Consider the following 15,480-nt stretch of genomic DNA (forward strand, 5'->3'; position numbering starts at 1 on the left):
CAGAGAGGTCTGTTAATACATAGTGAGTGAGAAAGGTGACTGGAAAGGAAAAACTCAATGCATCATGGGAATCCCCCGGCAGCCTACGTCTATTGCAGCATAACTAAGGGAGGATTCAGGGTCACCTGGTCCAGCCCTAACTATATGCTTTAGCAAAAAGGAAAGTTTGAAGCCTAATCTTAAAAGTAGAGATAGTGTCTGTCTCCCGAATCCAAACTGGAAGCTGGTTCCACAGAAGAGGGGCCTGAAAACTGAAGGCTCTCCCTCCCATTCTACTTTTAAATACTCTAGGAACAACAAGTAGGCCTGCAGAGCGAGAGCGAAGTGCTCTAATAGGGTGATATGGTACTACAAGGTCATTAAGATAAGATGGGGCCTGATTATTTAAGACCTTGTATGTGAGGAGCAGGATTTTGAATTCAATTCTGGATTTAACAGGAAGCCAATGAAGGGAAGCCTAAACAGGAGAAATATGCTCTCTCTTTCTAGTCCCTGTCAGGACTCTTGCTGCAGCATTTTGGATTAGCTGAAGGCTTTTCAGTGAGTTTTTTGGACATCCTGATAATAATGAATTGCAGTAGTCCAGCCTGGAAGTAATAAATGCATGAACTAGTTTTTCAGCATCACTCTGAGACAGGATATTTCTAACTTTAGAGATGTTGCGCAAATGGAAGAAAGCAGTCTTACACATTGATTTGAGTATCAATATAATGTGGTGGCGTAAAACCACAAAAAACTAGAGAAATCGTGTCCTGGTTTAAACAAATTATGACCTTGAACCTCCTACATTTTCATTAGCGTGTTGCCATTCAGCCAATTCCCAGTTTAAAAAGTAATGCAGGTGCTGTGGTTGGAAGGACCGTGCACAAGGAGTAAGGTTAAAGTGAAACTTTAATTTGTTCATTTTTCTATTTAATTTGTGGTGATATCATCAGCAGACACACCTCAGCTCAATAATAGACAGACATGGACTTTTCTAAATGGGCCTTTTTTAACATTTAAACATTTCCTGGCACATAGAGAGGATCAGCAAACAGCGCTTTTCCTACATCACGGACTTGGAAAGGTTCACGCAAAATAGCACGAGATGGATGGTTTTGTATCCATTGGGCCGCATTAGGCTCAGCTCTGCGAAGCCACACGGTGCAACACTCTGTCCACAGCTAGCACAGTCTGATGTTAAGAGGGCAGTGCATTGCAAGTGAAAACTGTGCTTTTAGTGGATTGAACCCTGGTCAGGAAAGCTGGCATTTAGGGACCGAAGGTGGAGTACTGTCAACTACACAATAACAAACTATACCAGGCAGCACCTCCTGTTTTTGATAAGGGTTCGCCTCTCCTTATCCAGGTTTAATTGTAGCTCGACTGACAGCAGCTTTTGTAAAAGAGCCCACACAGAAAGGCTTAATAAGGAGGTTTAGTCAATAACCGGGCAGGTACAGGAAATCCATCCATCCATTCGCTACCGCTTATCCTTTTCAGGGTCGCGGGGGATGCTGGAGCCAATCCCAGCTGTCATAGGGCGAGAGGCGGGGTACACCCTGGACAGGTCGCCAGTCTGTCGCAGGGCCAACACACAAGGACAGACAACCATTCACACTCACATTCACACCTAGTGGCAATTTGGATTTTCCAATTAACCTATCCCCACAAACTGCATGTCTTTGGACGGTGGGAGGAAGCCGGAGTACCCGGAGGGAACCCACGCAAACACGGGGAGAACATGCAAACTCCACACAGAAAGACCCCGGCCTGATGGTGGAATTGAACTCAGGACCTTCTTGCTGTGCGGCAACAGTGCTAACCACCGTGCCACCGTGCTACCTAGGTACAGGAAATATCAGAGAAAAATGTTCTCTGACTATTTAAATGTCTCTTATTTTGTACATGATGTGCTTTTGTTCAGTGCGTCACTTAATAATCTCCGGCATGAACTTCTGCAGAACAGGAAAGTGAGTTCCTCTTCAAAGTATATTAAAGTCTCATTCGTGAGTTTGGGTTAATTTACGAATGAGATGCATTCTCCCATCTGGTCCTGAGATATCCAAATATCCTCCTGAAAGAGCCGTAAATGCCTGAAGAGAACAGCGTCTGGGTTACGTTGCTTTGCTGCTCCCACCACAGATTGTTACAAACAGATGGCTCGATTCTCCTGGATAAAAACAAAAGATTTAATTCCTGTTGGTACACTTAGCTGATTTTTTTTTCCATAATTAAAAATAAGACAAAATTCTTCTAATTATGTCTTATTTCGGTTCTTTTTCGCCTCGTTGATCTTCATCGTAAGCAGAAAAGGCTTTAAAGCGAGCTGAAAGATGAAGCGATGTAAAATCAAACCTGCAACTTTAGGTAAACACATTTAATTCTTGTTGATCCACGAGCACATCCAAACATCGCCGTGATCCTCCTCTTGACATTCTCAACATCCCTTGTATTGCTTCAGCCCTTTCTTCTTCTCTCTTCCCTCCGCTCCCTCCATCTCTCCTCGGCCTCTGTGTAAGCATCGCGGTGGGGCGGGGCTGAGGGGTTGTTAAACATTTTTCTTCCTTCTTAATTGTTTTGACTTGTGCCATTGGCATCCCGATTAGGCCCCATTGATTTCCCACTGCTAAGTGCATTGATTTCTACATTTCTCATTGATCCCCACTTCTAAATCTACCCACACACATCCACACACTCTCGGTGTCTGTCTCTCTTTCTCTCCATGAACACCGCACAGGCCGAGCATGAACATGTCTGTGTATCTATGACTGAACGTGTGTGTGTGGAAGAGAGAGAGAGACCGAGGCATGTAGAGAATAACTGCGAATAAAAAGGGGATTCAAGTTTAGTCAATGGTGTTTATGTAGTACAAGAAAAGGGATTATCAGGTTTGTGCGAATGAAATGCACATCTCGGAGGAAACCTGTGGAGTGTGGGTGTTTTTGTGAGGCCGCGAGAAATACAAAATTGTAAAACGCCTTTTTGTGAATTTGTGCGGCTCATGTTTTTACTGGAATTTTGAAAATATTTAGCTTTAAAAAAGCATCATAACAGCGGATGTTGGGTAGGATGTTATTTCAGCAGTACGATACTTTGTGTTTAAACACCTTTCACTGCTTATTTTTAGTTTCTTCTTCTTTTTTTTTAAAGCAAGTCTTGTTATCATTTATGTACACACACCCTCTTTCCTCTTGATCGTGTCCACGAGAGCTGGGTCTGATCCTCTCAGCGTTTAAGGCTATCAACCCCCCTCCCCACTTCTCCACACACGTAGACACCCATAAACACCACACACACACACATTGCAGGCTGCAAGGGCCCGAAAGCTCCATCCATGTCATTGGCATTACCTCAAGCCTTGATGCTGCATTTGTGCTAAGCTAAGCTGTTTGAGCACAAGAACCAGAGGTGTGTGTGTCTGTGTGCATTTTGTGCACGTTACAGTGTGTTTCCATTTACGTGAATATCCGTTGCGTGCGTGCTTCGTTGCATGTTATGGTGAGTTTGCATATGGATATGTTTGTTCTACGTGTACAACAGCGCGTTAGAAAATGTGCCTGTGTGTGTTTGTGTGTGTGGAATACAGGATCGTCTGGGAAGCTGATAAAGAATGACAGCACAAAGTCGATACCGCGGCCCCTTCCCCACCCCTCCCGCCATCCTTTCCTTCAGTCTGGTCTTGGGTTTACATCTTAAATCCATTACAACCAGTTTGGGATGAAACACGATGCAGAACATGTGTGAAATATGAACACCGGCAGATTCACAGGAGGGAAAATATCCTCAAAGTCAAAATGAAATTATGCGTGAAATAAAGGAGAATATACATGGGTGGGGGGGGGAAAACAGCCTATAGAGATAAGACCACGGAAACGCTTCGAGTGAGAGAAAATGTGTATTCACAAACTGATTTTCACGCTAACTGTGATTTCCAGTGCGCTCGAGGTCGAGACGAGCTGATGAGCTGTAAGCAAGAGCATTGATCTACCTCAACGATCGTATCAAGGTGGCGTATCGACAGCTTTGTGTTGTACTTTTTTTCTGTTTGTCCTCCGCAGCGTAAGAGGAATAATGGATATGTAGGACGGGTATTGGCAGGGCCCGGACTGGCCTATTGACAACCTGTCAGCATTGATTACTTAGTCAGGCTACGAGAGAACAAGGAGAGAGACATAGACAGAGAATGAGAGGCATTAAGAGAGAGAGATGCTGAATATGGATGAAATGCCGAAAGCTAAAAATAATGTTGGTGAACAGAGAAGGGCTTATAAGTTGGTTTTTAAGGGTCAGTGTGACTTGTGTGTGTATGTGTGTGTGTGTGCGTGCACGCATCTATAATAATATCAGTAGTAATCATTCTCTTCTCTTCAGTGTGAGTCTGAATATTTTATAGTTTATAAAGGTCTGTGTAACTGCCTGGCAATGATTCTTCTTCTTCTATCTGTGTGTGTGTGTGTGCGTGTGTGTGTGTGTGTGTGTGGTTACAGCAGTAGCGGAGGGTTTGGTGGTGATATAATTGTAAGCTGGTATTGATTGGGCCCCCCCTTGTTATTGATGAGGGAGAATTTAATTCAACCAACTCGTTTGTCAACATGACACTGCCATTTAACAATGAACTCGCTCTCTCACACACACACACTCACACACTCACACACAGAGCAGACAGATAAAGAGCAATAAGATCTATCCTGCAACAGACTTCTTGTAGCGGGAAGTGTGTTTTCACATCAGATTATTTGGTTTGTCTTAAGATATGTAGATCGTGGAGCTATGTAAATAACAAGAAATGTGATGGTGACATTTATGGTGTATTTTAAATATTTAAACGGTCTCGGTTCAGGATTTTGAGGTGTATAAGATGATGATGTATCAGGTTAAACTATAAATAAAGTAACTTCTTATGAATCGGACGTGAATATCAGTAACACCCCAGTTCCAGATCAGATCTGGATTTAGGAACAACAGGTTTTATCTGAAAAGGAGCATCTGTTTTAGGTTCATTTTTTTACGACTGTCTCTTTGTGTTTGTGTGTATTTGTGTGTCTGTAACTGATCAGAAGTCTGATACGGCCCGTGAGCTCACGATGTCAGACAAAGCGACCACCACAGCAGGTTTGTGAGTAGTTATAAAAGGACAGATATTACAGAAGGGGGGAAAAGAACATATTGCTATTGATGAGGCCCGGCATGCGCCATATTCTTCACCTCTCCTTCAAATCCACTCACACCTCCCTCCCCTCCTGCGATGGACGCACAAAACACACTATATTCTACAAGAAATAATTGCTTTTGTCTGGAAGGAGTTTGGATCGGGGCTCCTCTGCGCTCGCCCTCATCTGGAGAGGGGGGCTCTTGAGGGACAACCGGTCGCTTCTTTATATGGCTCCTCTTCTCCCTCCTCCTCCTGCTGCTCTGCTTCTTTTCTTTTTCCTCTGTCTCTTTCTCTGTCTCTCTCTCGTTGGGCACGCGGATGTCATCTGTCAATGGGGAGTGGGCTTTTTTCTGAGGAGGGGCCCCTCCTTTGTGGCATGACGTGTGTCTATGCATAGATGACATCAAAAGCAGCAGCTCGTAATGGAAATGTCCTAAATCACAGAGAGACTAGATTTCAGCACTACAGATGACGTGGCTGCTTTAATGACATTAAAACACTGATATTTTAGGGAGCTGGTAATAGTCATAACTTTGTAGTTTTTCTAGAGGAGGAGTAGTTATGGTAGAGGCCGCAGCATTTATACTCTAGCATCTGAAGAAGTAGTAAGGTATAATGAAAAATATGAAAGGGGAGATGCTGTAGTCACTGCCCAAAAGGAGTCAAGGTGGTAGGGCGTGTCTGATAGGTGAAAGGCTAAAAATGTGAGTTAAAATGTAAAATATAAAAAGAGCTTAAGTGTCTAAAATGTCAGCAGAACATAAAATATACTGAAAAAATACAGAAAAAAAGTGTTGAAATGAGAGAACTGAAGTGAAGTCACGCTGGCAACATAAGCATCCTTAACCAAAGGATTTATTTTTTTACTTTTATTTAAAAAAAATAAATAAATATGAATATGTAAATATGAGTAAAGTACAAAAAAATATATACACATGACAGAGTAAGTCAATTTCTGTGGCTTAAAAAAAGGAGCAGTGATGTTCAGGGTAACATTTTCAGCCTGAAGTTACTTAAAGTCACTTAAACTGACCTTAAATGGATTCAGCAACTCCAAGAGATGGTTTTGGAGCTGATTCCAGGCAGACAGGGAAGGTTTTTTTTTTTTTGTTTTTTTTTAACCCAAATTCATCACCAGTTTCAGAGGTGGATGGATGGAAGACTGAAGACTATAACTTTCCCCACCTTTTCAGCGAGGTAGCAAGTAAGGCCTATAATTAAGAATAATTCGGTGGCTGAGTCAAGGACAAAGGAGGCCATCAAACCTTTGTGGAGCAGTAAAGGTCACAGTACTGACAGTTCAAGTGCAGATAGAAATATAAGGTTTTCCATCATTAGTTTTAATGTGGTTATATTTCTAGCAGAGAAAGTAGAGTACAGTTGGTGTGTAAATATCAGCTCATGCATTAGTAGTGTTTCAGCAAGTGAAGACACAGGCTGCAGTGGTACACAGAGCACTGGCAGGAGCAGAGTGAGTGCTGCTGCTGTAAAGTGAGGACAGAAGATTTCTGATTATGTTTTATCCGTGTAGGAGGCAGTTTATGGGCTATTTGACGGTTTCTTCCTCTCCCTGCATGCATGGACATTAGCATTGGCAAAGAGCCCGGGGGCCTTTCTAAATATGAGGGGCTATAATTGATCGATAACTTATTAACAGCTCGGTCTCACCTCGGAGTGTATGCAGAGGGAGGGAGAGAGGTGTGGTGCGGTCGATTTTCTTTTATTGACTGCGATATTTAGCGTATGGATTTTTCTATTTAAAAAAATCTATGTTGGCAATAATCTTGAGTGTAAATGCGCAGCGCAGATTGGGGCAGTGAGTCTTGACAGCCGGCTGCTGCAGACTGAAGAGAGAGGTGATGGCCGGGAGGCACCTTTCTTCGGACACACACACTCACACACACTCAGGAAAGCTGCAACTATAAAACATTTCTGGCCAACCCTTAATAGGAAAAACATGCAATTTAGATTCAACTCAACTGACATTTTACGCACACACGCACGCAGCCTTTGCGAGCCCCAAATAATTACTAATTTAAGACCCGTGGTTGTGCAGGCTTTGATTATCCACCTCTAGAAAAAAAAAGCATTAGTTGAGTAGTGCGAGTGACCTTGCGTAGGCCAGAGCCGCTTAAATCTATATAAGCGAGAGGGAGAGGGATCCACCTGCTGAAATATACATCAAAGCTTCCCCCTTTGATTTCATGTCCGCACATTGTGAAGAGGCGATCGATTTCCCGGAGGCCGGCGATGATGTGATTATTGGCTTCATTATAATGAAGTAATCAGAAGATCAATTGGCCGATCAGCGCTCGCCTTGTACGGGATTATGGTGCTAAAAGAAAAACGTCGCGTTCGTGGAGGGAGGCTTTAAAGTAGTAAAGCAGGGCTCTTATGAGAAGCTCTTTTTTACATAAACCTTGTAAACATCTTTCAGACAGCCACGCGTATTTGTAGTATTTGTAATATTCATCACCATCGAGTTACTTTGTAGATCACATACAAGCGCCAATAAATCTGCAAGTGTGCGCTGAAAAGAAATGTTTGCCTCCAAGGGGCAGAGGCGGGACTGTGTGTTTCTCTTTGTGTATATGTATATGTATGTGTGTGTATATTTGTGCTGTGTGTGTCGGGATAAAGGGGGTCGCGGTAGAGAGGGGAGGGAAGAGGGGTAAAAAAAAAAAAAAACACACACACAGATGAAGGGGGGCTGGATATCTCAGTCTCCCGGGCAGAGCGCTTCGCCGTGCCAGAGTGCGTTCAGGCTGCGCGGTGTCGGACCGAAACCACCGGGGTTCCCAAAATAAACTGAAGGGACGCTGATACGCGCGCGCGCACACACACGGAGGATACACACAACGGAAGGCTGAGAAGGAGAGAGAGAGATACACACCGGCGGATGGCGGAGCAGAGCCAAAGAATAGACAGTGCACCGTAAAAGGAAAGGGGCAACGCTTTCTCCTCGTCTTTTTCTCGCTTTCGCTTGCGCATCAGTTGAGGAAGCCGGAGGACTGAGTTATTTATTAATATGGATTCATTCATTTATTTATCTATCGATTTTGCTTTAATTAGTGACCCCCGGTAGAGAAAGAGGAGAGAGAGAAACAGCGAGGGGAGGAGAGGGAGGAGCGAAAGTCAGACGGGGGTGCCTGCGTAGCCTTACTTTATTATTTCATTAATTCTCTCTTTTACCAAATAACGGTTTTTATTGTGTCGCTTTGCGTGCGTGTTTTCTTCAGCAGATCAGCCAGCTATTAACCAAATCTTTAGGAGAACCAAAAAGCAGCAACTCCACTCTTACACGGACAGTTGCTTTCTGCCTTTTCCTTACCGAGGATTCGCCGGTGGACTGCGTTTGTTTAGGACTTTTAATGAGAGCGCAGGAGGGAAAATCCATCTTTCCCCAACCCAAACCAAAGCAAACCCGGCCGAGGGGTGAAGACTGGGTCCGAGAACCACTGAGAGTCTAATTGTGCCTGTGTTGCATCCAGTAGAGAGTATCTGAGTGACGAGCACCGACTGCACCGGATTCACATGGATGCAATGATAGCAGATATCACCAAATGGCCAGTCAGCCTCAGCTTGTATTAGCCTGTATGGATAACCACTGGTAGCTTTATTTATTCTCCCAAAGCCAAACAGTCTTTGCTGCGCGCCCAGCACATCGCTGCGTGTTCGTGTGTGTGCCGGACTAGATCAGTTCAAGAAGACTCAAGTCAGAGGAACAGAGTATCCATCTGGTTACCAGAGCTGTACAAAATCCAGAAGTAGAGAAATGTGAATCCAGAGAGACACAGAATCGATTCACAGAAGAAGAAAAAAGCCAAATCCTTAATCTCCTTTTTTCAAGCCGTCCCAGCATCCTTACAAACGGCTGTCCACAAACCTGGAGAGCATACGAAGAAAAGCCAAAGAACGACGACAGGACCACGAATAGGAGAAGAAAAAAAAAAAGTGAGACTAAAATAAAAACAACGACCCCCAGGTCGACAGAGGACCATGTTTGTCCCCCTGCCGGTCCCCTTCGTCTTTCAGAGAACAGCGTCCGACTTCAGCGCCTGGAGACTCAAGTCCTCGCTGGCTCCGCGGTCCAGTCCCGGTAAGACGCCTCTCCCCGGTCCCATTCCCACTACTGTGTACCTACGCAAAGAATCACAGTTGTTCATAATTTATATAATATATATATATATTTTTAACCTGCTAAATCTAGATTTTTAAAAAGTCTTTACGCATCATTTTATGTTTCCAGTTTCACGTCAGATTTCTCAAACACCCAAAATAAACTTATATAAAATACACGCGTGTAAACCGATGATGCAACATACAACCCACAAACTTCATTTTCCATATGTGAAAGATGCAAAATGCACTCCATAACCACTGTAGACGCAAAATGAAATTCTTTAAGAAACAAAAATATCATTTATTTATTTAAAAGTAGAAAAAGCAGATCAGACTCTCAGTATTAAATATTTCAAGACATTTGGGATTTCTTTGAAATTACACAAGCAAGTGATTTTTGTCAAGGAATATTTGAGGACTAAATATCATAAAAATGTGTATTTTTTATTATTTGTCATTATATCCTCACAAAAAGAGGGAAAACGATCAGTTTAACTCGCAATACTTACTTGCATGTAAATCCAAAAACGTAAAAACACACCCCAAATTGGATGCATGAATATATGGGCCATTAGCATCCATCACAGTCTCTCTGAGGCGCCACACTCTCTCCTTATCTTTTCCTCTTTCATCCATGGCAATCCATCCATCTCAGCCTCCATCCCATCTGTCTCCTCTCTGCTCCTCTCCTTCGGTCTAACTTGGCCAGGTTTGTGGGGAATATTCATGGTCATCTATCGATCAGATTGTATTGATCCCTGACAGGAGGCCACATTGGGAAAACAGGAGTACAGTCAAGTTGGCTGAGGGAGAAAGTTTGCCAACACAGGTGATGATGTGAGAGGGGAAATGGTGGCGTTTTCAAGAGACTGAAATTGAAATCCATATATTAAAAAAATCAGAATAATTTAATTAAGGACTGATTTGCTTTTAATAATTTTTTAATCTTTGGGATTAATCGGTGGGATTGTCAGTCAATACTTGGTTTTTATGATGACCTTATGATGCTTTAATGCTCTGCTTTAATAAATCATGATCACTATAATATTGCAGTGTGATCAATATTGACAATGCACTTCTCTGGATTAGCTTTCTTTGTTTGAATATAAAAAATTGTGATGTGCTGTGCCTTATAAATCTAAATGTAAAATTACAGTGTTAACAAATCAGCCGAAGTCTTAATTTTATGTCGTTACATTTGGTTTTTAGATAGGTTGTTCAAAGTTCTCCCTTTCCTGCCACCTCCTGAGTAAAACTTTGTGACGTGTTGGTCACAGAAACACGAGTGTGTGCACTGAGGTGTGTGTTTGAGCAGGATTCCTGGAGGGTGACAGTGCCGGTGGCTCCTCTGTCCCACCTCCCATCCATCCAGCCGGAAATTTAAAAAGACAGATGGGGTTAGGTGTGTATGCTGATCCGTGCCGAGCCGTGCAGGGATAATTCAGGCTATCACCTTAAGTAGGTGTCAGGAGGAGAAAAACGGTTGTGGTTTTTAATGAAACCTCAACTGCTTCTGGCGGCTTTGACAGGCGACATATAACCACCGAGCTTCTGTTTCGGGGGAGGGGTCTTCTTCTCTTTTTTTTTTTTAAGTTGATCCTTTAAGAAATTAAAGTAAAAGACCTGATGGGGGACCAGGGAGGAGAAGTGCACACTGGGAGCGAGGGGCCAAATGAATGATTGAATGAATAACAGAATGAGTGGGTGCATAAATGAATAATAAATAGATGCGAGGGTTAAAGTATCAGTGAATTAACAGGTGAAAGAGTCATTGAATCGAATGAATAAAAGCAATAAAAGAATGAATTAGTGAGAGTGGGAAAAGGAGTTTAATGCTTTGGAGAGAAATAAGCCAGAATGGAAGATTCTGTGTTAGCAACGACACTGCGGTGTCAAAGGGATAATTAAATGGCCGTGACTGAATGTGGATTATTAAATGAGGAAGTAAATTAGGAGTGAATAGGTGAAAAACAGAATAACGAGGGTAGGAGTGAGCCAGCAGTTCCTCAGCAGCTCAGTCTGCATGGTGTATTTTCCACATGGGAGAAAATGAAAGGGTCAGAGTTCTTGTACTGGCTGCTTTTTTTTTATTTAAACATGTTGGTGCGATAAGCAGCCGATACACACGAGGGAAGTAAAGTAGGTAGGAGAGCAAAGGGCAGCACTCATCCCTCCTTTCCCCTGTTATTTCACCGCTTTTCTCCATCTTTCATCTTTAATCTCTGGAGAGAAAGAAACTCCGAATCCTCTGTTCCTCATTGTCTTTCTCATTTCTGTGAAGTGTTGACTTGACACAAAAGCCTTTTCTGTAAAATGCAAACTCTCCCGTCTTCCTCTCGCTCCCTTTTTTCCCCTCTCCCCGTCTATCCCTCTCTTCCTGTGTCTTGTTCCCTATGGACGGGGGGGAGTTGTTGAATTGGATTTGCCCAGTGTGGTTTGCCTGGGCCCCATAAGCCACTTTAGCTAAGTCTGTTACCCACAGTTCTCTGCCTTTCTCTCGCTCTCCCCTTCTTTCTGTGATCTGACCGAGGCGTGCATCTGTACCACTCCGTGCACCTGTAAATGTGTGAGCGCGCACGCACCTGGGTGTGTTTGCGTTAGTGGGAGCAAAGACGGCAGTGTCGAAAGTCTAAGACGAGGTGAGCGAGGTTCAGTGGAGAAGGAGCGAGAGAGTGGTCCTAAACAGCAGACGCTTGCAGACAGTGGCTCTACAGTGGATCTAAACCAAGGGCTTATGGGTTTTTTGTCAGCTCGACTCTTAAACGCCACAGCGTTGAGACCGCTGGCCTCAGCTGAGCGGGGCCACAGACACATCACTGCAGTCGCACACCTTTTAAATTGGTCGCTGGATTAAACTTGTCATCTGAGCTTGATAATGTTTTCTTTATATTTGTAATGTTGTACTTTATTAAATACATCTTTTAAGTGCAGTAAATGGTTCCAGCCTTGGAGAAACCGACGGGTTGGGCTACTTTCATGATTGCTATCTATTAAAGAAATCTGGCTTGAGTTTTAGTGCCTTTAAGTCCCTGGAATCTCCCGCTATCAATTCAGATATTGTTTGGAAATGCATCACCCTGAAATCTGCCTCTATCCCAGCCTATTCACACTGCGGCTGCATGAATGCAAACATTATTACAGTGAGTGGATCCTATAACTCGTGAAGTATACAGAAAACCACTGGCTTTACAGCTCGTGTGCTTTTAGTAATGAAAGCCTTTTATTACGTTAAGCCTTTTCTGCCTTTTAGAAACTCCTATCATATTGTTGACCCGTAGAATTACTTCGCATTCAGAGTTATTTTGCCAGGAATGCTCTGTTGTGTATTTTCATTCTTCCTGAGTTGTTTTCAGGATCCAGTGTTGTGAATTAATTAAAAATAGATAACATAGTATAGATGTGAGCTCTGAACGCAATTGTTGTAGTAGCTCAGATTTCTCGCCGCCTGTGTTAGTTTGGGGAACTTGTGCATGGGGCAGTAATGAGGATGAACTCTGACATCTCATCAGTGTGGTCATAAACCACGTCACATCTTTGAGTTCCAGCCATTAACCCTTTAAAACCGGTCGGAGCGGGCACGCTCTGTTTTGCGTAACTATTTTAAAATCCCGGTAGCTCTGCAACCACATGAGCTAGCGCAATAATTTTTTTTGCATATGAAACCGGAGGAGTTGTACTTACATCTTATGCCATCAGCTTGTCCTCGGTCACGGTTTCCTTCCACATATAGCTTTGCAAAAACTGCATAAAAAGCACTTGCAGCAACAAAAACATAATATTCCAGAAACACGCTTTGCCGATCCGATCAGCTGTTCATAACACTTCCTAAATTGGATTAGACGTCAGCGCGAACTATCGCATGTCCGCCATGACCTGCCCGAAACAGGAAGTGACGTCATTTTCGCGGAAATGTAGTTTTTTACCGTCCGGGCCTCAATGAGCCTATACTGGTGTTTTTAAAAGTTATGTTTGACTTTATGACTTTCTGTATTGTTTCTGGGATGCTTAGGACTCATATTGCACTGCTGGAAATAGTTTATTTTGATGCACATGCTGCTTTTTTGCAAATTAGCACTATAATATTTATTTTCATTTTTCCTGCAGTATATGAAAATTGGTGTATTTCAAAAATAAAAATATGAAGACACTCAAAATAAATTTCCTGTGGTAGGAAACTATTTTGTGCAACTTGTTTGTATTAACAGTTTTGAGGGATAAGCCTCTTAAATTTCTCTAACTACAAATATATGTTAAAAAAACAAAAACGATTTTCAATCTTTTTGTAGTTTATTGCACTTTTTTGCAATTTATGTAATTCCTATGCACTTAATGCATACATATTATTAAAATCTAGGCTGTAATGGTTGTATTGATGTATAGCAACTTGAAATGCTCCCAAAAATGGCTCCACAGCATGTAAAAATATAATATAAGCTCTGGCGGACTTGGTTCTATGGTAGGTCTTAAAGGGTTAATACACCCAGAGAAGCATTCAGATCATCCACAGTTGAAGAGTAGAGACTATTGTTTCTTGGCTCATTTACAGCTTCACATCTTTGCCGCAAAGATTTAAAACCTCCTTTTTTGTGCAGCCCGGTCTCTGCAGCGGTGTGTGTGTGTTTTCAGAGGGCAGTGAGGGCGGAAAGGGACCTGTAGCTGCCTCTGCTCTGTCCCTCCTCTGCACCACAACAAAGGAAATCTAAATGCTCTTTTATTTTATGTACACTGCTGTAAAATCCTCCAGGGCCACTGTGGCCCATATAAAACTGAGAGCTGTCAAATTCACAGAGAGGAGGCACATGTCTGGATTGAGAGGGATGGTTTATTTATGTTGGCTACTGTGAGAGGCCTCTTATTCCAGGTGTAGTTATTCAGCACTGTGCTCTTTTTAGTCTCGAGTTCAGCGTGTTCAGACGCGCTTTTCTATTTAGATTACCCCGCAACACGTACGTAAAGTCACGATGATTCACGATCAAACGAAAAAAGCTGTCTAAAAATATTTGTGCAAGTGGCATTAAAAATACAACAAAGGAAAGCAAACGAGAAGAAAAAGCTTGTGATGGTTATAAATGACCTGTAAAACGGTGCATACTTAAGAAATGAGTAAACATTGCGTTAGTATTGTATTGTTCAGCAACAGTGCAGAGAAACTTTATTTCAAAGTGCATCTCCCATGCACACACACACACAAACACACAGGGTGCTGCGTGCTGTTTGATAACTACCTCCTCTCACACCCAGGATCTTCACCTCGTGGAGCCCAGGAGGGGGTTGTGAAGTCTGGGCCACATCAAATTGAGGCCCCTGTGTTCAGATTAATTGGCTTTCTGTGTTTGTGGAGCACACGTTTGTGCGATTATGGATAACAAAGCTTGTGTGTTTGTGGGAGAAAGATGTGATTTTTGCTCAGGTAGATGCAACGTTCAAACGTGCGTTTTTAAATTTGTGCATGAGCTCTAAGTGAAGCTGGTTACAACGTATATCTGTAGATATTTGAGTTTATTCAATGAGGGGGAAATGCACGCCAGCTGGAATTTATATAATTTGAACACGTGGGTGGGTATGTGTGTGTGTGCATAAAGCTACCAGATCTGTGTGTGAGCAGGCAGACAGGTAGACGATTCAATAATTGCACGTTGAGGTCAGTTATGGATCTTTCCGGCATGTCTGGTTTATCTGAAAACCACAAGAAGCTCATAGCTGCCCATTGTGTGAGTGGTTTTAACCTTCCACCGCTATTGATTAGCCAGCATTGACTGCTCTCTCGCCACCCCATTTGTGAGCGGAGACTGTTGATGTGTGTGCATGAGAATTTGTGGTTGTGGGTGGATCTGCGTGTATTGACACGAACAGCTGCCACAGATGTGTGGGAATGCGAGGAAGCGCGCGCCGGTGAGGACACCGGCGTCTGCATGCGTGCGTCCGCGTGCGTATGGATCAGATTTTAAAAGGGGCAGCGTTGTTGGCGAGTCCCGGTGCTAACGTGATTGCGAATGACAAAGCGTCCAGGCGGGTTTGTTAGCTCCATAATGGGGAATCAATAGACACAACACAGATGTCAATACAACATGCTTTATTGCGTTAAGCTGCCTCACCCCCACACTGAGCTCTGTACGTACACACACACACACACACACAAACTGCATGCGACGATGTAGCCGCTTCATTCAAATGCATGCAAATATTAAAGTAAGTACGTGACATGCATATCAAAGAGGTTGTCA

General features: G+C 43.0%; 1 protein-coding gene across 3 annotated transcripts in view; it reads left to right on the forward strand.

Annotated features, from left to right (window-relative positions):
- Positions 1-15,480, forward strand: part of pou2f2a (POU class 2 homeobox 2a) — an 87,744-nt gene that overhangs the window by 9,148 nt on the left and 63,116 nt on the right. For 2 of the 3 annotated variants that reach the window (XM_006794444.3, XM_035909273.2), the window contains exon 1: positions 8,357-9,233. The exons of the other annotated variant lie outside the window; for it this stretch is intronic. In XM_006794444.3, coding sequence (XP_006794507.2) covers positions 9,134-9,233 — 100 coding nt within the window. In that variant the 5' untranslated portion in view covers positions 8,357-9,133. Of the gene's footprint in view, positions 1-8,356; positions 9,234-15,480 lie in introns of those variants that run through there. 3 annotated transcript variants of the gene reach the window in all.

The sequence above is a fragment of the Neolamprologus brichardi genome, chromosome 22 (assembly GCF_056152115.1).
Source record: "Neolamprologus brichardi isolate AB-2024 chromosome 22, ASM5615211v1, whole genome shotgun sequence".
NCBI lineage: Eukaryota > Metazoa > Chordata > Actinopteri > Cichliformes > Cichlidae > Neolamprologus > Neolamprologus brichardi.